We start from the raw sequence: 26,033 nt of genomic DNA, 5'->3' as shown, positions 1-26,033 counted from the left end.
CAAGCACCTCCAAAATACAAATTCCTATACACAGTGAGTACTTTACTTAAAATGAACATTTAAGTAAATTAAGTACGTGGACAGCCTTAGGATAAGCTGGTGTTATATATTCAGCTAGGCAGGCAACAAACCATAGTGCCAAATGGAAAAAGTGTAGTTGCAAATAAAATTTTAAAACTAAGTTAATTTTATAATCAAATACAGAAAATATACTGATTTGTTAAAATAAATAAGATGTGATGTATTAACACTTCACTATAAAGAATGAATACCAGAACATTTATAAACAATGAGTCTTAATAGTTTACTACAATAAACGCTGGCTAAATAGAAATGCATATTGTGAAGCACTATGGGTGGTATATGTTTTGCCACATACTTTTGTTACCTTGAGGTAGATAACACATGTGTACCAAATTCGGCATTCATTTTCAGTTGCTGCTGGTATCATGTGTTTTAAGAAATGTGTACAGTATGAAAAGCTGGAAAATACTAATGAATGAAAAATGTTTTAGGAAAAAAATAGATATTTTCATGCAGTTATGTACAGTCTCACTGTGTAAATTTCAAGGCAAGATTTTTGTTTCCTGTAAAACAGATCATTGTTCTATGAGAGAATGTTTTTTACTTGTCTTAGTGCATTTCTTTTGTCTCCTCCTGCATTGCATTATTTTGCTCTATTCTTTTTTGTGTGCAAATGACATGCCAGTTAAAATGAAAACTATCTCATGTAGAAAAAAATTCTGGATTTTAAAAACCAAGAACTAATAAAAATCCTTACTAAATGACACCATCTGATTCAAGTAAAAAATGACTTAAACACTAGTAATAAAAAAAAGACAAACACATTTCATGAAGAATACAAAGAAATGTCTGCTGAGTGTTTTAGTTCAGATGTTTCAGAATGCTGCTGTATGTTTTATGAGGAATTTGAGGGGAAGATTTCATAGCAGAAGGTGTTAACGTGGCCTGGATTGACTTGAGTGGTGACCCCACTGGACTATGAAACTGTGGGATGCCTATGGATTCAAGCTGCTTGTTAAAAAGGAACTCCCCACTGTTGTTCAGAAATCCTTCTTCATTTCCTCTCTCCCCAAGCTTCCCATCCTCTACTGGCTCAGTTTCTAGCATTTCAGTATCTTCTTTCCTGCTAAAGAACTTGTCCAAGTAACTGGTGTAAGTGTTTTCCTTCTCAACCTGTTCATCCTTCCTGACCTCACAACAAAACTGATTGATGAGAAAACATTCCTCCCTACCACTCACAAACTGGCTATCCCAAGAAGATTGGTACAAGGCTTCTAACTGAGCCAAATTTGCCATTCCTTTTTCCTGTTTTTCTCGGCTTACTGACTTTGATATCAAATTTTCAACTCTAGCTGGGACACTGAGCTATTCAAGTCATTTAATTTATCAACAACATCAGTAGGCTCATGTTGTGAACTAAGTTGAATAGTTCCTGCAATAAAGGAATCAAAATCAAATCCCTGATTCTTTTCCCTTTCTTTTTCAGCCAGTTGCTGTGATGCTTCCTCTAGCGCTATCTGGGCTTTAACCAATCCATTCCTTTCACATTTTGACTTGCCTTTCTTATCAGATTTTTCTTTGCTTTGTTCTTTCCAATTGGAAAGATCTATAATAAGTTTGGGTTCATAATAATGATTAACTTCACTCTCTCTCCAAACTAAATTATCTAAATATGATGATGACCTTGTTTTGTAGTTACAAGTATGGCTGCACTCTAGATCACAATATTTGTTTTCATGATGATCTGGGTACTGCCAACAAGGCTCAGTAGAGTAATTGGTATCAAAAGCAGGATCCTCCAGATACTTTTCTCGATCTCCATCCAAATATTTTCGAGGATCAACTTGTACTTCTTCTTCATCAGTGACATCAGATAGAGCTCTTGGGTCAAGCTGAACTTCATCAATATCAAAGTTATTATGTATAGGCCAATCATGCTCCGAAAACTGACAATCATGATACCTTTCCCAGTTATAAATGTGACTGTGAGTTTCATCCATAAGCAAAATATCATCAACTTCATCTTCGATGTGAAAAGGATGGCTTGAAATTGGCTCATCCATTGGAAAAGAATATATACTCATGTAAGGATGAGAGAGTGCTTCCTCTGCTGTCAACCGATCCATGGGGCTAAATGTCAAAATTTGTTCCAGGAAATCCAGTGCTTCTCGACTAATTCCTGGAAGCAACTGAGTTAAAGGTTTGTGTGGCTCAGTCATGTCATTTCTAATGTAAATTGGAATTACACTGAGAAGCTCCTGCCGATCTTCCTCATGTACAACTGATTCTAAAATCAGTTGCATCTGTTCAAGTTCATGTGCACCTGCAAAGAGGGTTTTACCAGTCAGCATTTCAGCAAAGATGCAGCCTGCAGCCCACATGTCAATGGCTTTAGTATAGTTATTAGGAGAAAGTAAAAGACGTGGAGATCTGTACCATTTAGTAACCAAACCTTCAGAAAGATGACCCTTATGGGAATAATGAGGATCCATGATCCGTGCAAGACCAAAGTCACCTATCTTCAGCACCAAGTCTTCAGTATTAATGAAAAGATTAGCTGGTTTGAGATCTCTGTGCAGTACATTTGCAGAATGAATATACTTGAGCCCACATAGCAGCTGATACATGAAAAGCCTGGCATGCTCTTCCAGTAAAGGGCCCTACTCCAGCACATTAGCCAAGTCTGTCTCCATGTACTCCTGAACAATGTAAACACTGTTCAGTTCAGTAAGAGAGCCCACATCGTCTGTTAACTGGCTTCCACTGGGGCCAAGAATTTCAAACACTTTCACAATGTTATCATGGTCAAGTCTTCTTAATAATTTTGATTTCACGGAGAGCATGTTTGACACTCTGGGGATCAGTAAGGACAATTTTCTTGATGGCTACTCTTTTGTCACAGTCATTGTCTACAGCAGAAAAAACCAAGCCATTGCCTCCACAACCCAATGGTTTTAAGTCCATATACCTAGAGCCCAGATCAAAACCATGAATGTTCATAAGACTTTCAAATTTCTCTACCATTTTGAAACCCTTACTATTGCCTTTTCCTTCGAATTGTTGAACTTGTGTAAACAAGGAAGAAAACTGGCATCAAAGGAAAGATCTTTCAAAAAGGGAGAAGAAAAATAATTATGCTTCCACAGCAAGATGGTTTCTTGATGTTCATTGCATATGCCAACCAGGCCTGTTGAGTTCCCCTCAGATTTAAAGCTCAAGAAGCTCTACTCATATTGAGACTTAAAAAGATTTCAGTACTCATAGTTCAAGAAAGGGGCAGCAACTCTGCAGACATTTAAAGAAAACACTCAAGAAACTCAAACGGAATGAAATGACATACTATGCACTCAGATATACTGTGCTAAACGATTTAACATTTAACAAAAATGTGAATAAATATGCACACAACAGGCTTCTATGAACATTCTCCTCACAGTGCAGATGCATTCAGTGTTGGACTGGTCCTGAGCAGCATCATTCTAAGGTGCTGGTAAGCACTATTTCCGTTTTGCTTCTTTTCTTCCTTTGTTGCTATATATTTCAACAGGAAGCCCTGGCGACTGTTGGTTGACAGATGTCTTTTGTTAGTGATCAGGTGGCTCCAGCTCACCACAATCACAATCAAAGCTACCGTCCATCTTACTCTGATACAACGGGACTTCTCCGACTCATCGAGGGAGTGCGGGGCTCGCAGACAGCCCCCAGTGTCGGCTCAGGTCTCTGGCTGTGCTGGCGGCAGCGGCGTCTCCGAGGCTCTCGCTTTGCCGCAGTCGCCGCCATGTAACCCCGACCCGCGAGAGCTGAAATTTTAATAATATTGACTCTTCTCTTCAAACTCTCCATTTATTTAGGTCTTCTTTGATGTTCTTTATCAATATTTTGTGGTTTTCAGTTTACAAATATTTCACACATTTTATTAGTTATACCTCTAAGTATTTTGTGGTTTTGAGGCTATTTTAAATGGTAGTGTTTTAAATTCCAATTTCAACTGTTCATTGTTTTTATATAGAAATATAATAGATTTTATTGACCTTATATCCTATAACCTTACTACACTCATTTATTTATTTTAGTAAAACTGATTTTGTAGATTATTTGGTATTTTCCATGTAGAAAATCATGTCATCTTTAAATAACTGTTGTTCATTTCTTTTTTTCCATCTATGCCTTTTAAATTTTTTTTTTTTACTATTATCTGGCCACCGGTAAAATGATGAGTGGAAGTGGTAAGAGAACATTGTTATGAGAGAAAGCATTTATCTTTTGCCATTAAGCATGATCTTAATTATAGATTTTCATAGATGTCTTTTGTTAAGTTTCAGAAGTTCCTTATATTCTTATTTTAAGAGATTTTATTGTGAGTGGATGTTGAATTTTGTCAGATAATTTTTCTCCATTTACTTAAATTATCATATGGGTTTTTTGTCTTTTGTCTTTTGACATGGTGAATTACATTGATTGCTTTTTCAAAATTTGAAGTAACATTTCATTTCTAGGAAAAACCCCACTTGGTCATGGTGTACTGAGTATTGCATATATTTGGTTTGGATTTGCTGATATTTTAAGATTTTTGCTTCTATATTCACAATAATATTGGTCTGATGGTTGGTTTTGGCAAAACTAGCTTTATAAATTGTGTTGGGAAGCATTCCTTCCTCTTATGTTCTGAAAGAATATTTTTGTTGAGTGTGTATTCATTCCACCATAAATCTTAGGTAGAATTCATTAGCGAAGCCATCTGGTCCTGATGTTTTCCTTTGTAGACAAGTTTTTAATTACAAATATATTTCTTTTATGGATTTTGGGCTATTAAACTAACATTTCCTCTTGAATGAGCTTTGGCATTTTATATCTTTAAAAGAGTTTGCCCGTTTTACCCAAGTTGACCAATTCATTGTTGTTCATAATATTCTACTGTTATGCCATTAGTTTCTGTGGGGTCTATATTGATGTCCCCATTTATATTGCTGATATTTATAATTTGTATCTTTCTTTTTTGCTTTATCAGTATAGTTGGAGATTTATCAATTGTATTGATCTTTTTAAAGAACCAGCCGTTGGGTTTACCAGTTTTTCTCTTTTTTCTGTTTTTAATTTTGTTGATTTCTCCTCTAATATTTCTTAATTCTATAATTTCTGTTATCCTTAAGGTTTAATTTGCTCTAAGTAGTTACTTTAGTTTGCTCAGACTCTTGCATCCCAGTGTATGCCCTTGCTTTTCACCCCTGCCCTGATCTCACAAGGGTCACTAATGATCTCCTAATTGTCATCCCAGTTGTCATTTAGTTAGATGCTACTTCAATATTTGAGTCTTTTTTCTATGTACATTCATTGTATCCTACTTCCACAAGGTGTCTGAGAACTTCCTCTTCATTTTCTATTTGCTCTGAGTGAGCAGAATTACTTTTGTCTGACAATGGGCTATTGTTTTCAATGCAAATTTCTAACATCTTTTTCATCCTTTCTCAATTCCATAAAACTCCCTCTTGTTCCTCATCATGAAATGATACAGACTGCTTTACCCACATTCTTATCACCCAAATGTAGGCAACTCTTTAGTATATATCATCCCATAAAAAGACACACATGCCTTTTTTTTCCAACAAGAATGAGATTAAAACATTATTGCTTTGTAACCTTTCCCCCATATATCATCTACATATATCATCATTCTATCTATCCTGTACATTTTTCTTTGACTATGTCATTATTTACTTTTATATGTATGTATATATGTATATTTATAACTTTTTGGAGAGATTTCCAAACATATAGCAGTAAGAATATTATGATAGACCCTCATCTATGTTACTATCAGCTTTAATGGTTATCAGCTCAGGACCAATCCTGTTTCTCCTGTACACTGATCCACTTCTCCCCTCTGCCTAAGTATATATGTACATATGTAATGGTATCTGAGGATGTGCCATTATTTATATATTTAGGAAATCCTGTTTTTAGATACTTCTGATTTTTCTTCTTCCCCTTTTTAATTTTTAAATTTATTTTATTATTGATTTTTTTTTTTTTACAGAACTGGGAATTAAACCCAGAGCCCTATTACCCCTGAGCTACCCCTTAACCCTGTGACTTTTATTCTTATCATTCAAATTATAACACTACAAATCCCACTACCAAATTTTGAATGAATGAGGTATCAGTAACTTTCTTACATCACTTTTACATGATTTCTTATTTTTATTCTCACAACATTCTTTAAGGTAGTTAGAATATGTTATATTACCCCCACTTTATATACAAAAATTTGGGAAACTTGGTAAATAGTACAGTAAGAACTAAAACCCAGATTTTTTGGATCTTGTTTGTTCATTTTAAACTAAGCCATCCTAACTTAAACACAATTATTTATGAAAGTAATATGTATATGGTAGAATAAACTGCTTTAAAACTTTCTATATAAATATTAATTGGATACCTATTAAGTATCAGATACTGTGCTGGATGCTTTCCTGTTTATTCTTCATATAAGTACTGTAAAACAAGTATTATCTAATTTTACATCCAAGGGATGGAGACTAGAAAAGTTAAATGGCTTTCTTATAACACTAATAAATCTGGGTTTTAATTTAGATCCTCTTGCCCCCAAGTTCATTGCTCTTTCCACTTTCTCCTATATTAATATTTAAAGGACTATGCCCTTTTTCTTAAAAAAGCACAAGTGACTTTTTCAACCTGGGCTTTTAATAAACTGCTTGTATTCAAAGACATACAGATAATTTTCATGCCCAGCAACAGATTTATTTGTAACCTTGCATAACCAAGGTTCTTTGAATTGTTGTGTGGTGTGTGTTTGTGTGTGTGTAAATGCCTTCTAATAATGGAAAAATTTCAGTAAGGTTCTTGATACTAAGCTTAAACTTTTAGAATTTTGTCGACTGGTATGTGCAAAGTGTGGTATCCCAGAGGATTTAAAGGGTATCACACATGAATTATTTCTAGCAACCTATAATATAGTTAGGGAAATTTTACAAAGTAGGAAGCCAGTGCTATAGAAGCAGAAATATTTATTTGGCAGTGATAAAAATAATGCTATTCTTCACATATGCATGGCACTTTACAGATAATTGTGAGAACTTTGTCATTTCATCAATACTTTGTAATATACTGAATACCTCCTATGTATAAAGATCTGTTTTAGGTATATAATAGTGAAGCAATTAGACTTCTGCCCTTCCTGCTATCACTAGAAATGAAATACTTCAGAAAAAGAAATCAGACAAGATATTTTCATAGTTCTTTTAAGAAACTATTCATTTTCTTTCCATTAGCAAAGTTTGACAAAATTTTATTAGCAAACTTTGTGGATTTTTCTGTTTCTCCTGGAAACCCCAACAATATACACAAATCAGTTAAGGCTCCAGAAGTATAAAAATTCCTCTGAAAATAGAAGGTAGTTATAGGGTAGAGGTGACAAGTATCAGCATATTGCCAGTAGTGGAAGAATGTGGTCTTGGCATGTGTCTGTTGGTAAGTTTTTGGTTTAAAGAATATCCTAGAAACATCCAAGAGACATAATACTTGTCCAGTTGTTTCTATATAGTACCTAATAATAAGTCAGTAAAGTGTTTTTAAGCAACAATACTTGCCCATTAGACATTTGATGTATTTTCAAAAAATTAAAGATCCAGAGAATGTATTTGGGAAATATCTATTTACATATCCAGATATTTAAAAACTTCTTCCAGAATTTAGATCCCCGGAATAAATTGCCTTTAGAAAAGTGGTGGCATGTGGACAGTTAAATTGCCATATGTGGTGACAATGGATGCTCTACATTTGTATTACCGATAGAAATATTAGGTAAACTACACAAATAATCTTTTTCTAATGGCCAAATGAATAAAATGGAAAAGAAACAGACTGTTAATTTTAATAGTATATTTTATTCAATAAAACATATCCAAAATATTTCAACAAGGAGTTAATATAAAACTTTCTCATATTTTTAATTTCTTTTTACTGTTTCCTCAAAATACATTGAATGATGTGTGTATATTATACTTATATTACACCTTAATTCGGACCAGCCACATTTTGAGTGCCCTTGGACAATATAGTTCTATTATTTGCCAGCCCTCAGTCATTTTGTGAACCACTTGGAGGCAAGAAAAGCCATGTATCATTGAAATGATGTCCAAATGCCCTGAGGCGGTACACACCATACTTTATTACTTCCATCTTTTCAGGAGTCAATCCATTAAAAGTAATAGCCATATCTGAACAGCAGCCTTTTACTACTTGGTGAGGGTTGTTAAGCATTGACTCTTGAATAGGATGCATGCATGCTTGGTTTTGTATTAAACACATCTCTTCCTTCGGAATCCTCTGCATTTTCTGCAAGAACGCGTGCAAATTTCAGGAAGATTGCCAGTCGCTTATTGAAAGACGAATTCCAAATCAGACCTTGATGTGTACAATTTCCATGGTTGATTAATCTGGTAACTCCCCTCATGGACTCTCTACTTAAGGCAATTCCTCCTTCCACAGTCACGTATTCGAGGTCTCCCGATACAGTGGTGCGGCCCTGATAGAAAGGTTGTGATGCATCCCTTGTCAGCAAAAGGTAGTTTAAATTTTCGTGGTCGGAAATGCAAGAAAGTACCAGTTGTAGTTGTCGCCATACTTTTCAAAGACGTACTTGCAAGTTTCCCCCATCTGTATCCACTTGTCATTTGTTTTTGTATGGAACAAACGATCCGTTCTAGTGCCGTAGCGCTCTGCTTTGTCACAGCGTTTGGGCCAGGTCTTTTTTAGTACAGTCCCCAAACTCTCATCTTCGGATTCCCCAAGGATGATGCAAAAAACACGAATACTTTGAGCTTCAAGCGCATCGCTTCTGAAATGTTCAATCTTTTCTGCCAGGTGGGCCAAGATGATGGTGCTCCTGGTGTTCAATTTGACCTCGAAGTCGAATGTGGATTTGGTTAAACATAATTATTAAAGCAGGAAATGCTCCAGTCAACTTGCCCTTAAAAAACGACGTCCCAGCAGCAGACACGATCTTCCAAGCGTTGACCCTGCGCGGCAGCCTGGGGTCGGGTCCCGGCGGCACCCGCGGCGCGCAGCTGGCGGCCGCCTGGCATTGGGCCCCTCTAGCTGCGGGAGGCCGCTTCTCGGTGATGTGGGGAGCTGGCGGGGTCGGGCCGCGAGTCCCGAGCGCTCCGCGGGATTTGGGTCGCAGTAGCGGAGAACGGGAGGAGCACCCCGAGTTCTGGGCTGCCCAGCTCCCAGCCAACAAGAAAAGTGAAAATGAGAGCAGCCTTGCCACCGACGGCTCTGAAGTTGGCCAGACTTCAACACTGAGAACAAAGACTTTGAAATTGAGTTCCGCTTGTGTATTCAACACTTGGCACACATCCCTCACGTTAATTAGATTGGGTTCTTTATAAGGCTTTTTAAATTTTACTTACAATATTCATTTTAATGTGTGTGGGTGTTTAGTCAGAGCCTCTTTACTATTTGCATTAATCTATAAGAATGAAAACTCCCCAGAGTCTTGACTTAAACATACCACCTATGGAATTTATGAGAAGACACCTCTTCCCTGATATTATTGCTACTATTTGGTCAAAACATCAAATATGACATTTGAAGTCTTACTTTTCTCTTATATTTACTGTTCTTAATATGGTTTGACCAGTCTGTTGGTCTCTATCTAGTCTTCCCCATGTACCCTCCTGTGGCATATTTACACTGTATCAAAACTTTGGCATTTTGTTTGATCAATTTTTAAATATGCAAGGATCCTGAATTGTAATTGTATGTGATTTATATCCAGTGAACCACTTTAAATATTCTTTACCAAATTGATAGCATTGAGACATTTTTTGCAAAATCCTTTTGCAAAAGGGAAACATGAATTTTTATATTTATTTTCCCCCTCATTTTACAGATGCAACAGCTTGAGAGACAAGTTATTGATGCTGAACGTCAAGCAGAGAAAGCTTTTCAACAGGTAGAGTATAATTTTTTTCCTGCATCTATCCACATAAAGGTTGTTTTGCCCAAAATAGAAGGCTAGTATTGTCAATCCTCTGAGACATTTTATCATTTTTTTACTGTTTTGAACTTGATCCATAAAGTGGAGAATCTAACCCTGTTTTGTCCACTAACAAATTTCAAGAGGAAAAGAGGCCTTGATTACAAAAATCTGTCTTCTGAGAAATCAAATGTGACTTTTATGGTAATCCTAACCATACTTAAGTGTTATATGTTCATAACAGTTTTTTAGTAATAAAGAGTTGGAAATCTCATGAATGCCTTATTATAGAGAAAATAAGTGAACTGTATCAACCCCATGAGATATTAAACAATCATTAAAAATAGTTGTTACCAAGGATATGTAAAAAATGCTTAGAATGATAACAGGAAAACATATTCAAAATTGTAAAACTCCCTAAATATTTGGGGGTAAAAAAGTTAAGTTGAAGAGTATTTTTTTAAAAAAAAGACTGAGAGGAAACACCCTTTTAATAGAAGTTTGTTTGAATTGTGGAATTAGGAATAATTTTTTCTATATTTTCTAGTATTTTAAAATATACTTTCTAGTATTTTAAAATTATTTTTAATGATGTTTTGATAAGTAACTTAAACCTTTCTGGTCCTTGCCAGCAGTAAAATGAGCAGTTGGGTGGGCACAGAAAGGCTTAAAATATCTAATGACCCTAAATCAGTAGCTTCTCATTTTATGAAAATATCTCTCTCATATTTAGTTGAATCAAGAATTTCCAAAAGCTTAAATACAAAAATTCTTTCTTCCAAGAAGTTGTATATTAAATTTCTTACACTTCCTCTAAGTTTGTTAGGTTTTTTTTTCTACCAAATCTCATTTCTACCTGAAATATTTAATTTTACTCAATAGAGGCCTAAATTTTTTTCTAAGTAAGCTAATCTAACTTAATCCTTGATTTTCTTAATTGTACTTGAAAGGAAATCTTTAAACTTTATTATGCAAAACTTTAGCCATATCTAAGAGTAGGGAAAGCAATGTAATGAACTCCCATGTCCAACTTCAACAATTAGTTAACTCATGGCTTGTTTGTTTATATCGCCACCTACTTTTTCCCTCCACCCACCTCCGTACTGGATTATTTTGAAGGAATCCCACACATCATATAATTGTATCCATGAGCAACTAATCTAAAAGTAAATGCTCTTAAAAAATCAACCACAGTACCATCATCATGTCAGCAAACTTGCCAATAATTCCTCACTACATTGGTCAGTATTCATATTTTCCCAATATTTCATAATTGCTCCTATCTTTATTTTTAATTGAGATAAAATTCACGTAAAATAAAATCTACCATTCAAAGTGAACAATTCAGAGTGTATAATTACCATTTCTATCTAATTTCAAAATATTTCCATCACTCAAAAGGAAATCTTGTGCCCATTAACCTTTATTCTCATTCCCCCCTCCCTGCCTCAAGGCCTGGAAACAACCAATCTACTTTCTGTAGATTGGTTGAATCTATGAATCTACTTATTCTGGATATTTTTATGGATGGATTCATATAATATGTGGTCTTTTGTGTCTTGCTTCTATCCTTTAACAGGATATTTTGAAATCCATTCATGTTGTAGGAAGCATATCATGATTTTGACCTGCATCTGTTGATGGACATTGGGTTTTTTCCCATCTTTTGGCTATTGTGACTAGTACTTGCCATGAACATGCACATACAAGTATTTGTCAAGTACCTTTTTTTAATTCTTTTATTTATATACATTTTCTTATTTTAATAGTTGATTTGTTCAAATCAGTATCACATTTGATTGTTAAACTCTCTATAGGGTTTCCTACCCTTTCTTTACCTTTTCTTTCTTTTCTCTTTCAATTTATTTGTTGAAAAACATGGGTTAATTTTCCTCTAAAGCTTTCTGCATTCTGGATTTTTTGATTGCATAGTTATTTATTGTGTTCCTCTACCTCTGTATCTCCTGTAAAATATAGTTAGGTCCTAAAATTTTGATTCCCTTCCCTCCTCTTCCGCCTCTTCATCCTCTTCCTCATCTTGTTCCTCATCTTCCTCTTCTTTTCTCCTTCTGTTCCTCTTCCTCCTTTCCTTTCTTTCCTCCTCCTTTTCTTCTTTCTCTTCTTTTCCTCTTCCTCTTCTTCCTTCCCTCCTCCCTCTCCTAAGTCTATTTTTTAGGTGATATTATGTACTTCTGTCAGGAGGTATATAATGTATAGCAAACTCTTTTGAGATATTAGCAGCCATTAATGATCCTACTTTATTGGTTATTTCAGAAGAGAGGTAATTACATTTTAAAAAATAGACTTTATCTTTTAGAGAAGTTTTAGATTTATAGCAAGATTGAGTGGAAAGTACAGAGTTTTTGAGTACCCTCTCCCCTACTACACATATACTCCAGTCTTCCCCCGCATCAACATCCCACACCAGGGTGGTACATACATCACTATCATCCAAAGTTCATAGTTTGTATTAGTGTTCATGCAGTGTTTTGACAAATGTATGATATTTATCTACCATATTATTATCGTATAGAATAATTTCACTGCCTAAAATTTTCCTACTTTCAACCTAATCATACTTTCCTGCTCCCAAGTCCCTAGAAATCACTGATCTTTTTACCTCTCCATAGTTTTGCCTTTTCCAGAACGTCATATAGTTAGAACAATACAGCAAATAACCTGTTCATATTGACTTTTTTCACTTAGTAATATGCATTAAGGTTCCTCCATGACTTTTCATGGCTTGATAGCTCATTTATTTTTAGTGCTGAATAAAATTACATTGTACAAATTACTACATGTTATTTATTGCTGTTGCTTTTTACAAATTAAGACATAATGAATATAACAAAGCATTCTACCATTAGGTCAACTTATAGAGCATTTTATCATTCCATTCTCTTGTTCTCCTTTCTTTCTCAGGCAGCAACCCTGTTTTACCAAAGGTAACCAGTATTCTCACATCTATGACCATGGGTTAGTTTGACTGTTCTTGATGTATATACTTTCTGGTGTACTGGCTTCTTCTTCTTTTCTTCTCATTCTCCTTCTCCTCCTCCTCCTTCTTCTCCTTCTCCTTCTCCTTCTTCTTTTTCTCCTTCCTTCTTCCTTCTTCCTCCTTCTCCTTCTCCTTCTCCTCCTCCCCCCTCTTTTTGTGGTGCTGAGGATCAAACCCAGGGCCTTGCACATGCTAGACAGGTGCCCTGCTTCTGAACCGTATAGTGACTTCTTTTGCTCAACATTGTGTCTATAAAAGTCATTCATGTTAATGTAATTTTATTATTGCTGAATAGTATTTTATTGTGCCTATTCCTCACTTTTAACCATTTATTTGTTGATGGACATATGGTTCCTTTTTAGTTTGTGGCTCTTATGAATAAGGTTACTGTGACATATGTGTACTTGTATTTTGGTGGATATGTGTTTCTTAGTTCTCTTGGGTGTACACCTAGGAGTAGCATTTCTGGGTTGACATATCTTTAGTAGGCATTGGCAAATAGTTTTTCAAAGTGAATGTGCTGGCAGTGTATGAGAATTCCAGTTGCTCCACCGCTTTCCAACATTTGGCATTGTTGTTCTTTTTAATTTTAGTCATTCTGGCCAAGTTAATGTTGAAAAGTTTGCTAATCTAAGTTCTCCTCATTGGCTTAACAAATATGTGTACACAAAACATCCCATTTCCATCATTTTAATCTGCCTTTATTAGACTTTAGCTTTTAACATCTAATAATGATCCCTACCTAGAAAAATAAACAGATTTTTCATCTCCTACCAAGATAAGAGAAGATGAATGTAGACTATAATATAAAAGAAAGCCAATCCAAAATAATGGTAAATGGTCCCCATAAAAATGTGCACTGGGCAAATTTCAAGATTAATTTTAACTTCTGACAGAGTTTCTAGAGTACAGTTATTCCCTTTCTCACATGATGATATTTTAAACACATGGAATTAAAGTCCAATGTTTGTATTCTTTTCCTCTTTCTTCTTTTTTTTTTTTTTTTTTTTTTTTTGGAAAGAGGAATGAAGAAAGGGGAGGGATATAGGGACCAGTGATTGTCAAGGTAAATTCTGTACAAAGAAAAATAAAGATAATTTATGTTCTCTGCTTTGGGGATAGACTTAAATTGTTAACTGAGTTTAAATCCAGCCTCTACCATTTATTTGACTGGAACAGTTTCTTAATTTGATTCTTTGTTTTGTCACTTATAAAAAAGAGCTAACTCATATTGGCAGAGCTGATAGCCTCTGTATTGGGTACAGGTTTATAACGTGGTGATTAAGAGCGTAGACTCTGAAGCCAAACTGCCTGGTTCAAAATCTGCCTCCATCTTTTATCACTTCTTGACTTGGACCTCAGCTTCCTTTCTGTAAAATGTAGTACAATCTATGCCTGTCTCATAGGATTTTGTGGAAATCGAATAGGTTGCTGTGAGTAAAGTACTTGGAATGTTTCCTGGCACATAGAAGTGCCGTGTAAGTGTAAGCTATTATGAAAATTGAAGTTTAATTTAAGGAAAGTGCCTGGCATGCTGTCAGCCTGCAACAAATGGTGGTGGTGGTAAAGTACTATTAGGCATGGTAAAGATCTGTGCTGTGCCTGTTTTTCAGTATTCTTTAGTTGACTGTACTGATTACTGATATCCACACTTATACTATAGTGAGACAATAATAGTAAAATCATAAAAGGTTACTCAAACTGTAACTTTTACTCTATATTAAATATCTTTTTTTTATTCTGCATTGGTAGAGTGAGCCATGCATGTATATTCCTGTTTAGCCCTACGTGCAGTGTACATTTGTCAGTTTGTCTCTCTCTCTTTCATACCTCCCTCTCCTTTACTTTCTGATTTTGACCTTTCCTAGTGGCATCTCTCTTTACCTCTGCACCCATGGTTGTCTCTATATGTCTCTCTGTCTGTTCTACCCTATCTTTCCCTTGCCTTGCTGTTTCTTCTTTGCTTGCTCACATTATAGGAAGAAAAAAAAAAAGAGTAATTGAGGATTGTTTTGTCTTGCCTTTTTAAAATCGGAAATTCTTTTTTTAAATACTTTTTTTATTAAAATCTTTTTAATTTTACAGGCTACATTTTGATTCACTATACACAAAAGGGGTACAACTTTTCATTTCTATGGTTGTACACAATGTAGATTCACACCATTCATGTAATCATACATATACATAGGATAATACTGTGTGTTTTATTCTACTATCTTTCTGTCCTCCACCCCTTCCACCCCATTTTCCTCTACACCTTCCAGAGTTCCTTCATTCTTCTCTTCCCTCTGCCACCCCACCTTGTTATATATTGTCATGCACTTATCAGAGAAAACATTTGGCCTTTGGTTTTTTGGGCTTGGCCTATTTCACTTATCATGATATTTTCCAACTTCATTCATTTACCAGAAAATGCCATAATTTTATTCTTCTTTATGGCTGAGTACTATTCCATTGTGTATATATACCACAGTTTCTTTATCCATTCGTCAATTGAAGGGCATCTAGGTTGGTTCCATATCTAGCTATTGTGAATTGAGCTGCTATGAACATTGATGTGGCTGCATCACTGTAGTATGCTGATTTTCTGTCCTTTGGGTATAAACCAAGGAGTAGGATAGCAGGGTCCAATGGTGGGTCTATTCCAAACTTTCTGAGGAATCTCCATACTGCTTTCCAGAGTGGCTGCACCAATTTGCAACTCCACCAGCAATGTATGAGTGTGCCTTTTTCCCCACATCCACACCAACACTAATTATTTCTTGTCTTCTTGATAATAGCCATTCTAATTGGAGTTAGATGAAATCTTAGGGTGGTTTTAATTTGTATTTCTCTAATTACTAGGGATGATGAGCACTTTTTCATATATTTGTTGATCACCTGTACATCTTCTTCTGTGAAGTATCTGCCCATTTCCTTAGCCCATTTATTGATTGGGTTCTTTGTATTTTGGGTGTACAGTTTTTTAAGTCCTTTATAAACTTTGGAAATGAGTGCTCTGTCTGAAGTGTGTGTGGAAAAGATTTTCTCCCACTCTGTAGGCTCTCTTCATATTATTGATTGTTTCCTGTGCTGAGAAAAAGCTTTTTAGTTTGAATCTATCCCATTTATTGATTCTTGCTTTTATTAATTGTGCTATGGGGGTCTTGTTAAGGAAGTATGGTCCTAAGCCAACATGATGGAGATTGGGGTCTACTTTTTCTTCTATTTGGTGTAGGGTCTCAGGTCTAATTCCTAGATCCTTGATCCATTTTGAGTTTTGTACAGGGTGAGAGATAGGGGTTTCATTTCATTTTACTGCATATTCCAGTTTTGCCAGCACCATTTGTTGAAGAGGCTATCTTTTCTCTTTTGTAAGTTTTTGGCACCTTCGTTTAGTATGAGATAACTGTATTTATGTGGGTATGTCTTTGTGTCTTCTATCCTGTACCATTGGTCTACCTGTCTACTTTGGTGCCAGTACCATGCTGTTTTTGTTACTACTGCTCTATAGTAGAGTTTAAGGTCTGGTATTCTGATACCTCCTGCATCAATCTTCCTGCCCAAGATTGCTTTGGCTATTCTGGATCTTTTGTTCTTCCAGATGAATTTCATGATTGCTTTCTCTATTACTGTGAGAAATGTCATAGGGATTTTAATTGGAATTGTGTTAAATCTGTGTAGCACCTTTGGAAGTATGGCCATTTTGATAATATTAATTCTGCCTATCCAAGAACATGGGAGATCTTTCCATCTTCTAAGGTCTTCTTCAATGTCTTTCTTTAATGTTTTGTAGTTTTCATTGTAGAGATCTTTCACCTCTTTGGTTAGATTGATACCTAAGTATTTTACTTTTTTTGAGGCTATCATGAATGGAGTTGTTTTCCTCATTTCCCTTTCAGATGTTTCATTGCTTATGTATAAAAATGCTTTAGATTTATGCGTGTTGATTTTATATTCTGCTATTTTGCTGAATTCATTTATGAAGTCTAGAAGTTTTCTGGAGGAGTTTTTGAATCCTCTAAATAGAGAATCATGTCATCAGCAAATAGTGACATCTTTAGTTTTTCTTTTCCTATTCATATCCCTTTAATTTCTTTGGTCAGTCTAATCGTTCTGGCTGGTATTTCAAGGATGATGTTGAATAGAAGTGGTGAAAGAGGGCATCCCTGTCTAGTTCCAGTTTTTAAAGGGAATGCTTTCAGTTTTTCTCCATTAAAAATCATGTTGGCGTGGGCTTAGCATAGCCTTTACAATGTTAAGGTATGTTCCTACTATCCCTATTTTTTCTAGTGTTTTGAGCATGAAGGGGTGTTGTATTTTGTCAAACGCTTTCTCTGCATCAATTGAAATAATCATATGATTCTTAACCTTAAGTCTATTGATGTGATGAATTACATTTATTGATTTCCAGATGTTGAACCAACCTTGCATCCCGGTACAACCCCCACTTGATCGTGGTGCACTATCTTCTTAATATGTTTTTGGATACAGTTTGCCAGGATTTTGTTAAGAATTTTTGCATCTACATTCATCAGAGATAGCGGTCTAAAATTTTCTTTCCTCGATGTGTCTTTGTCTGGTTTGAGTATGAGGGTGATCCTAGCTTCATAGAATAAGTTTGGAAGGGTTCCCTCCTTTTCTATTTCCTGGAATACTTTGAGGAGTATTGGAATGAATTCTTCTTTGAAGGTCTTGTAGAACTCAGCTGAGAATCCATCTGGTCCTGGGCTTTTCTTGGATGGTAGACTTTTGATGGCTTCTTCTCTTTCATTGCTTGAAATTCATCTGTTTAGATTGTGTGTGTCCTGGTTCAGTTTGGGATGATCATATGTCTCTAGAAATTTTTTGATGCCTTCAATATTTTCTGTTTTGTTGGAGTATAGATTTTCAAAATAGCTTCTTGTTATGTTATATATTTCAGTGGTGTCTGTCATGATATTTCCTTTTTCATCACGGATTTTAGTAATTTGAGTTTTCTCTCTCCTCTTTGTTAGTGTGGCTAAGGGTTTGTCTATTTTGTTTACTTTTGCGAAGAACCAACTTTTTATTTTGTCAATTTTTTGAGTTGTTTCCTTTATTTCAGTTTCATTGATTTCAGCTCTGATTTTAATTATTTCCTGTCTTCTACTACTTTTGGTGTTGTTCTGTTCTTCTTTTTCTAGAGCTTTGCGCTGTAATGTTAGGTAATTTAGTTGTGACTTTTTATTTTTTTCTTAAATACGCTCTGTGCAATGAATATTCCTCTTAGTACTGCTTTCATAGTGTCTCAGAGATTTTGATATGTTGTATCATCATTCTCATTTATCTCTAAGAATTTTTTTATCTCCTCCCTGATGTTTTCTCTTCATTCAATAGCATATTATTTAGTCTCCAGGTGTTGGAATAATTTGTTTTTATTTTATCATTGATTTCTAATTTCATTCCATTATGATCTGATAGAACACAAGGCAGTATCTCTATTTTTTTGCATTTCCTAAGGGCTGCTTTGTGGCATAATATATGGTCTATTTTTGAGAAGGTTCCGTGTGCTACTGAGAAGAAAGTGAATTCACTCGTTGATGGATGGAATATTCTATATATGTCTTTTAAATCTAAGTTATTGATTGTGTTATTGAGTTCTATGGTTTCTTTGTTTAGTTTTTGTTTGGAAGATCTATCCAGTGGTGACAGTTGTGTGTTAAAGTCACCCAGAATAATTGTGTTGTGGTCTATTTGATTCCTGAAATTGAGAAGGATTTGTTTGATGTACATGGATGCACCATTGTTTGGGGCATAAATATTTACTATCGTTATGTCTTCCTGATTTATGGTTCCCTTAAGCAGTATGAAATGTCCTTATTTATTCCTTCTGACTAACTTTGACTTGAAGTTCACTTTATCTGATATAAGGATGGAAATCCCCACTTTTTTACTAAGTTCATGTGTGTGGTATGTTTTTTCCCATCCTTTCACCTTTAGTCTGTGGACGTCTTTTTCTATGAGATGAGTCTCTTGAAGGCAGCATATTGTTGGGTCTTTCTTTTTAATTCAATCTGCCAGTCTATGTCTTTTGATTGATGAGTTTAGGCCATTAACGTTCAGGGTTATTATTGAAATGTGATTTGTATTCCCAATCATTTGGGCTTATTTTGGTTTTTAACTTGACTTGGTTTCTTCTTTGAATGATTTTTCCTTTGAGGTAGTTCCTCCCTTTGCTGACCTACATTGTTGTTTTTCATTTCCTCCTCATGCAATATTTTGTTGAGCATATTCTATAGCACAGGCTTTCTGTTTGTAAATTATTTAACTTTTGTTTTTCATGGAAGGATTTTATTTCATCTTCAAATCTGAAGGTTAGTTTTGCTGGGTATAGGATTCTTGGTTGGCAACCATGTTCTTTCAGAGTTTGAAATATGTTGTTGTAGGCCCTTCTAGCTTTTAGAGTCTGGCCTGAGAAATCTGCTGATATCTGTATTGGTTTCCCCCTATATGTAATCTAATGCTTTTCTCTCCCAGCCTTCAAAATCCTATCTTTATTTTGAATATTAGGCATTTTCATTATAATGTGCCTTGGTGTGGATCTTTTGTGATTTTATGCAATTGGTGTTCTGTAAGCCTCTTGTATTTGATTTTCCATTTCATTCTTCAGGTATGGGAAATTTTCTGATATTATTTCATTGACTAGATTGTTCATTCCTTTGATTTGTATCTCTCTGCCTTCCTCAATCCTGATAATTCTTAAATTTGGTCTTTTCATGATGTCCCATAGTTCTTGGAGGTTCTGTTTGTGATTTCTTACCATCTTCTCTGTTTGGGCAACTTTATTTTCAAGATTCAATATTTTGTCTTCATTGTCTGAGGCTCTGTCTTCCAAGTGGTCTAGTCTGTTGGTGATGCTTTCCATTGAGTTTTTTGTTTGGTTTAATGTTTTCTTCATTTCAAGAATTTCTGTTTGTTTGTTTTTTTTTTTTTTTTTTTTTTTTTTTTTTTGAGAATCTCTGTCTCTTTGCTGAAGTGATCTTTTGCTTCCTACAAATTCTCTTTCAACTGCTTATTGGAGTCATCATTCATTGTCTGCATTTGCTCTCTTATCTCATCCTTTGCTTCATGAATCATTTTAATTATGTATATTCTGAACTCCTTTTCTGGCATTTCTTCTACCATACTGTTACTGGGTTCTATTAATATAGAATCTAGGTTTGTTTGGATCATTTTCTTCCTTTGTTTTTTCATGTTGTTCATGTATCTTCCCCTCTAGCAGTGCAGATCTGGGATATTGCAGTTTCCCCCCATAGGCTTAAAGTGGCCCTATAGGTTTCCAAAACCTTTTCTTTAAGGGGGAGGTCAATATTAGCAGTGCCCAGTACAGACTATGCAATCCTAAACCAAACAGCCCCTATGAGGATGTTAACAATATTGTCGTAATAAACAGAATGAGTTCAATTATTATCTACAGTATAACAAATAGATTTGCAATAAGGTCTGCAGTTTTTAATGGAAGACAAAGAGGATGGGGAGGGGTGCAAAATGTAGCTGTTAATGGGATAAGAAAAGAGTATATAGAAGTTCTAGATTGTAGAAAGACTTACAGTGTAATCAAAAGAAGTTGGTTGTTATCATGCAAAAAGGGAGAAAGAGACTCTGAGGGAACAGGAAAGCAAAAGGAAAATAGAACGAGAAAAGTAAAGACATAAAAATTAAATTTTTCAATAAGGAGAAAAAAAAATTCTACACTGTAACAGTCATATAGTATTCAAACCTCCCAGTCTTTAGTAGCCTGACGTATGAGAGGTACCTGACAATGAACTTCCAGTCTCTAGCGGGCATCTCAGGATGAGATATGCCCCACCTAATGATGGGAGATATGGCTTCCAGGATTATCCAAGATGGCTGCTCTGGCTTCCAAATGTGTTGGCAAATGGGGAGCTGCAGCTCAGGGTGTGGGCATGGTCATCTGGAGGTCCTGGAGGCCAGGTGTGGTTGGTTGGGCAGGGGTCCTGGAGGCAGGATGCAGTCCTTGGTCTGAAGGCCCTGGAGGCAAGGAGTGGTGGGGCAGGCTAAGGGGTCCTGGAGACAGGGCTTAGTCAGTCTGGCCAGGGGTCCTATAGGTCCTGGCTGTTGTCTCAAAATGGCGGCAGCCATGTGTAGCCAAACCTGCAGGTACAGTGACAGTGAACTTCCAGGCAACAGCAGGCAGCTGGCGCTCCACTAGAGGTCTGCAGTCAGTCTGCTGGCTGCTGCTGGATGATTGACAGGTGAACCTCAGGCAGTGGGTGATGGGTAGGTGAAAGGCAGGCGATGGACAGGCAAGAAGCAGGCAAGTGGCAGATGGTAGGCACCAGACAGTGAGCAATCTGCCGGAAATTCTTAATTTATATGTGTGGCAAATTTACTTCTGGAAATTAAACTAAGTAATTTTTTATGTGACTTTTAATTAATTTTTCCCCTCAGATGTACTGGATTCAGTGGGGATTCTTAAAAAAAAAAAGAGAAGAAAAAAATAAGAATCCCCATATCCTCATTCTCTGTGCAAGGGAATCAAAACATGGCAGTTTGTAACCATTAAAGCAGTTTACAGCCACTGACCTTAATAAGTTTAATAGGAAGAATTATTATTTGAAGTTGTCCTCAAAGGTACCAGATTTAGATTCATTTAATTCTAGACTCTACTTCTTTAAGCAAGAGCACACCATGATTGGTTACTTTAGGCATACTGCCTTAAGTTGAAATAATAGGAATTGCAAATCTCTCATTTCTGTAAGCTAGCAAAATATGTAGGAATTCCTCTTTGTCACAACACTCAATTGAATAAACAAATAAGTATTTATTCAATACCTATTTTATTAGGCTTCAGAGAATTTTTGTTTCTGTAAATACCTCATAATGAATCTAAAAACTTGACAGGAAATAGAAACAGAGAACAGATGAACTCTTATACACTGATTATGTCACCTTTTTGGCCTTTATGTTAAGTTAGATTAACTGAATCCTTCGCTATCTTTAACACTTTCTGCTGTGGCCTTTCTAATGTTTATGTTCCTTGAATTCAGCTTGTCTTTTTATTGAACCTAAGATTTAAATGATTGTGTTTCTATTGACCAAAATGGAATGTTTCTCTACTAAAAGTAGTAGTCAGCTCAACTCTACACTTAGGCTTTGTACATGTTTCTCTTTGTTTATTAATGATTGACATTACTTCCATAAACATTAACTAAGTTGTCTGCAGAAGGAACATTTTGCTAGATAGATCTTGGTGATCTTTATATTTAATACTGTAATGTATCTTTATTGTTGTTTGTGAGTTTTGAAAGCAGTATATACAAATCAACCCAGAATAATTTAGGAGTAGTCTTGTAAGGCAGTGTTCAATCCCAGGGCTTCAAAGGCCCCAGCGTACTGTTTACCAGTCCCAAAGAGAAAATGGTGGAGGGCCCAATGAAGAGGTTTTGGTCATTTTATTACTCACTCCTTGGCAGGGGTAGGTTGAGATACAATGGAGGGTGGCCCTGTGCCTTCAAGCTGGAGGGATATATAGGATAGTTTGCATGCCTACTGTACATGATACTCAGATATTTTTAGGAGTACATTCCTTTACTTTACAACCAAGGTCACTCTTCAGATTCTCTCCCAAGAGCTGGAGTTAAAGGGAGTGACCAGATCCCCATTTCCCTCCTTACTACATTCTTTTAAAGACCTTCTTATCTTACTGCAAATTCTCCAAGGCACCAATTAGTGTTTAACCCAATGGGTAGAAAGGCATCAAGCAGCACCTTTGGGAAGTACTGGCATACAGGATTCATTTTCAAATACCTGATTAGGTACATTATCTTAGGTAGGTAACTAATTTGTGCTAACCAAAGACAGGTAGATAATTTCACCTGTAGGAGTATTTTCATTCTGGTCTTTGGGGCTCCATTTAGTGCTTTGGTTTCCTTTAGGCTTGGTAGGAGCTGAATTTAAAGTTCCCGTGGGGAAGTGGAATGTAGCTCAGTGGCAGAGCACTCGCCTAGCATGTGCAAGGCCCTGGGTTGGATCCCATTCTACTATGTGGGCTAATCACCCTTTTCTCTTAGTCTTGAAGCCATTTTTTGGTTCTTAAAAAATTATAACTGCTCCATCATCCTCATATCCAGGATTTTGTAATGCTTTGCTCTGTGAGGCCTACTCTTCATTACATAGAAAGCAAGGTTATTTACTGCTTTTATTTTTTACCTTTAGCAAGAAGGATCATACGTCATACATTTTAGAGTACTATATCAAAATAATTGTGTTTGACAGACAAGAAAGAACATACAAAAGTTAAACACCAGAGACCCCAAGGATGATGAGCTGAAGAGTTCCTCCAAGAGAGTCAGAGGCTGCTTCATGGCAGAGGGGATTTGGTCACTGTCACCACTGGCTGAGGTGTTTCAAGTCCCCTCTCCAAAATGTTGCTGCTGCTTTCCTGCTCTTACTTAATCCTTGTGTATTGGGTATTTGAGAGGCAGATAACCTACCTTTCACATTTTAAGTCCCTGCACCATGAGGAGCCACATCTAGACCTGCTGGAGAGGGCTGTATCTAAGACCAACAGATCCTAAACTTTGAAACAGATTCAGTAACTCCAAGGAATTGTAGAGCTATCTCTTTTAGTGCAGGGATGGTTAGGAAAATGGGTATGCATGGATATTTGGGTACCAGAGGGCTTTATTGTGGCAGAGACTGCTAGTTATACTCAAAATTTATTGTCTTTTTTATTTTCACATAGTAAGGGAAATTTACTTTTTAGCTGGACATTTGGCCTCTCAGAATAAAAATTAAAATTCTAAAAACATTGTGTTTCAAATGTAGATTAATTAATTTACAATACATCTTAAATAACTGAAAAATAGTCTAGGATGCAAAATACTCTTAACAATTGCTTCATTAGGAACAATCAGGAATCTGCCATGTCATTGCAACTTGCGTAGAAATAGTAACTGCCAACCACATCTCAAAAATAAAGATGCAAGGACTGGGGTATAACTGAGTGTCAGAGCACTTGCCTAGCATGTGCAAGGCCCTGGGTTGGATACCTAGCACCATAAGACAAAAAGAAAACAATCACATCTTGATTACTTATAGTGGGGGAGGGAGGGATGAGATGAGAAAGGAAATAGCAACATGGATAATTATAATGAGAGTAATATTTGTAGCTCTCACTTTTCCAATATGGGTAAGAAAATATAAAAGAGCATTGAAAAGCCCTTTTGGTGTCCCCAGTACTATCCTCAGTTGAATCTCCTACTCCCAGAAAAGCTGTTATCCTTATGGTTGTGCTTTATTACCATGAAGGGTTGCAGATGAAAATCATCAAAAGAGAAATGCGCATTAGGCAATGTCTGGGAGAACCCAGGTACAGGTTTCCATTTGCTCTTTTGCATTGGAGCTGCAGGATGATGCCCTTAATCCTTGTATCAGCGATGTTTGGCAGTACGTATGAAGCATTGCCAACCTAGAAGCTTACCCAAGCCTTGGTGTCCAGAATTTTTATTGGGAGTCAGTCATGTAGATTGCAGTACCTGTGTGACTGACCTTAGTTACTCAGATTTTAGTTTCTCCATCCCTTTGTCCTCTATCAGAGATAATACCGGCAATGTGTGGCCCAGGGCCCCAGGTAAACCAAAATAGGTTTTTTACCATCAGTCAAATTATTAACACTAACTTTCTGTTGTCACCCAAGACCTCAGGCATAGAAGAGGCAGTCTTATCAGTGAAGCCATTCAAGTGGCTCAGAGTCTCCCAAAAGCCAGTTGAGCACTGGTTTTTTCTTCAGAATGTACAGGCTCTGAGTACTCCATAGTTTGCTGAATTAACCTTTTGCTGAACAAGAACTTAGGAAAGCTCAGGACTAGAAGGTTTGCGGGGAAATGCTAAGGAGTTTGCTGAGTGGATGCGGCTAGAGGCATGCCTATAAGTAAAAGAGGAAAGTACTAGAAATAGGAAACATTCCATACTGGAGGGCATACATGTATAGGTAATTTCAAGAGTTTACTTAAACCAATTTGAATTCACAGGTGTTTGTTATTGGTCAGTCTCTGAGTAGTTAAAATTCTTATACGGTTCAGGTTAAATGAACGGAAAAAGAACTAGGCTATTTTCCACATGCTTGTGGTAGGATATTTTAAAAGGCTGCATATTTTTTCTGTAAGCCTCATAACTTTACTGTAGACCTCTTATTCATACTAATTACCAAGGAAGGTTGGTGAATCCTGTGAAACTTGGTCATAACAGGACCAATTGGTAAGTAGGTTGCCTATAACTATTTTGTGATCTCTTTCCCTAAGAAATTTTGCACGTTTTCTTGCCTGGGAAGGTTGTTTTCTAAAAGTGACAAACTAAAAAGTTTAGATGGCAAAGATGCATCCAAGAGTTCATTGGATTAGACAAAGGGGAGTGAAAGGAAGGAAGGGGAATGGGTTTAGGAAAGACAGTAGAATGAATCGGACATAACTTTCCTCTGTTCATATATGAATACATGGCCCGTGAACTCCACATCATGTACAACCACAAGAATGGGATCCTAATTAGAATAAAGTTATGCTCCATGTATGTATAATATGTCAAAATACACTCTACTGTCTTGTATATCTAAAAAGAACAATAAAAAATTTTAAAGATAAAAAAAAAATTAAAAAGATGCATCCAAGGAGCTCTGTAGCCCTCATTCATAAAATGAATACAACTTTTAAATCATAATCATTATTGTCCAGAACCATGGAACTTTCTTAAGTAATAACAGGGAAATTTCATGTGACAGCCCAATGTCTAGAAGGTGGCTTACTCAGACATAATAAAAGGAGAATGTAGCTGAAGGTCTAGTAATATTTATTTCTGTTCTTATTCAGTTACTTATGTTTTTCTTGAGGTTTATCTTCTATTACTGTGTCCTCAGAGAAGAACTGACATTTTGGATTTGGCTGTACTCTTCTCTCCTTGCTCCAGAATACCCTGTTTACAACTGAAAATGCCATCTTCAGATTGATCCTTGGTTTTTACTGTCCTGCTCTCTGTCCTGGGCTGTTAATCATG

General features: G+C 36.1%; 3 protein-coding genes across 7 annotated transcripts in view; 1 reads left to right on the top strand and 2 right to left on the bottom strand.

The window, feature by feature from the left end:
• Plekhh2 (pleckstrin homology, MyTH4 and FERM domain containing H2) overlaps positions 1-26,033 on the top strand; it is a 136,891-nt gene that overhangs the window by 27,758 nt on the left and 83,100 nt on the right. For 4 of the 5 annotated variants that reach the window (XR_007104657.1, XM_047522600.1, XM_047522601.1 and 1 more), the window contains exon 3: positions 9,938-10,000. Coding sequence is in view for 3 of the 5 variants with exons in the window: in XM_047522600.1 (XP_047378556.1) it covers positions 9,938-10,000 (63 nt within the window). In the remaining 2 variants the exon portion in view is untranslated. Of the gene's footprint in view, positions 1-9,937; positions 10,001-12,946; positions 12,970-26,033 lie in introns of those variants that run through there. The other variant, XM_047522602.1, reaches the window with a different exon arrangement.
• On the bottom strand, positions 321-3,814 carry LOC124963115 (mitogen-activated protein kinase 6-like). Its single transcript, XM_047522603.1, is given in 3 exon segments — positions 321-1,364; positions 1,367-2,840; positions 2,842-3,814. Coding segments are annotated over 3 exon segments (2,160 nt in total). The 5' UTR covers positions 3,049-3,814; the 3' UTR covers positions 321-885.
• C1galt1c1l (C1GALT1 specific chaperone 1 like) lies at positions 8,020-9,731 on the bottom strand. The gene is given in 5 exon segments (XM_047523237.1): positions 8,020-8,319; positions 8,321-8,625; positions 8,628-8,893; positions 8,895-9,344; positions 9,646-9,731. Coding segments are annotated over 5 exon segments (1,305 nt in total). The 3' UTR covers positions 8,020-8,121.

This window comes from Sciurus carolinensis, chromosome 13, assembly GCF_902686445.1.
Source record: "Sciurus carolinensis chromosome 13, mSciCar1.2, whole genome shotgun sequence".
Classification (NCBI taxonomy): Eukaryota; Metazoa; Chordata; class Mammalia; order Rodentia; family Sciuridae; genus Sciurus; species Sciurus carolinensis.
This window is presented reverse-complemented; position numbering and strand designations above follow the sequence as displayed.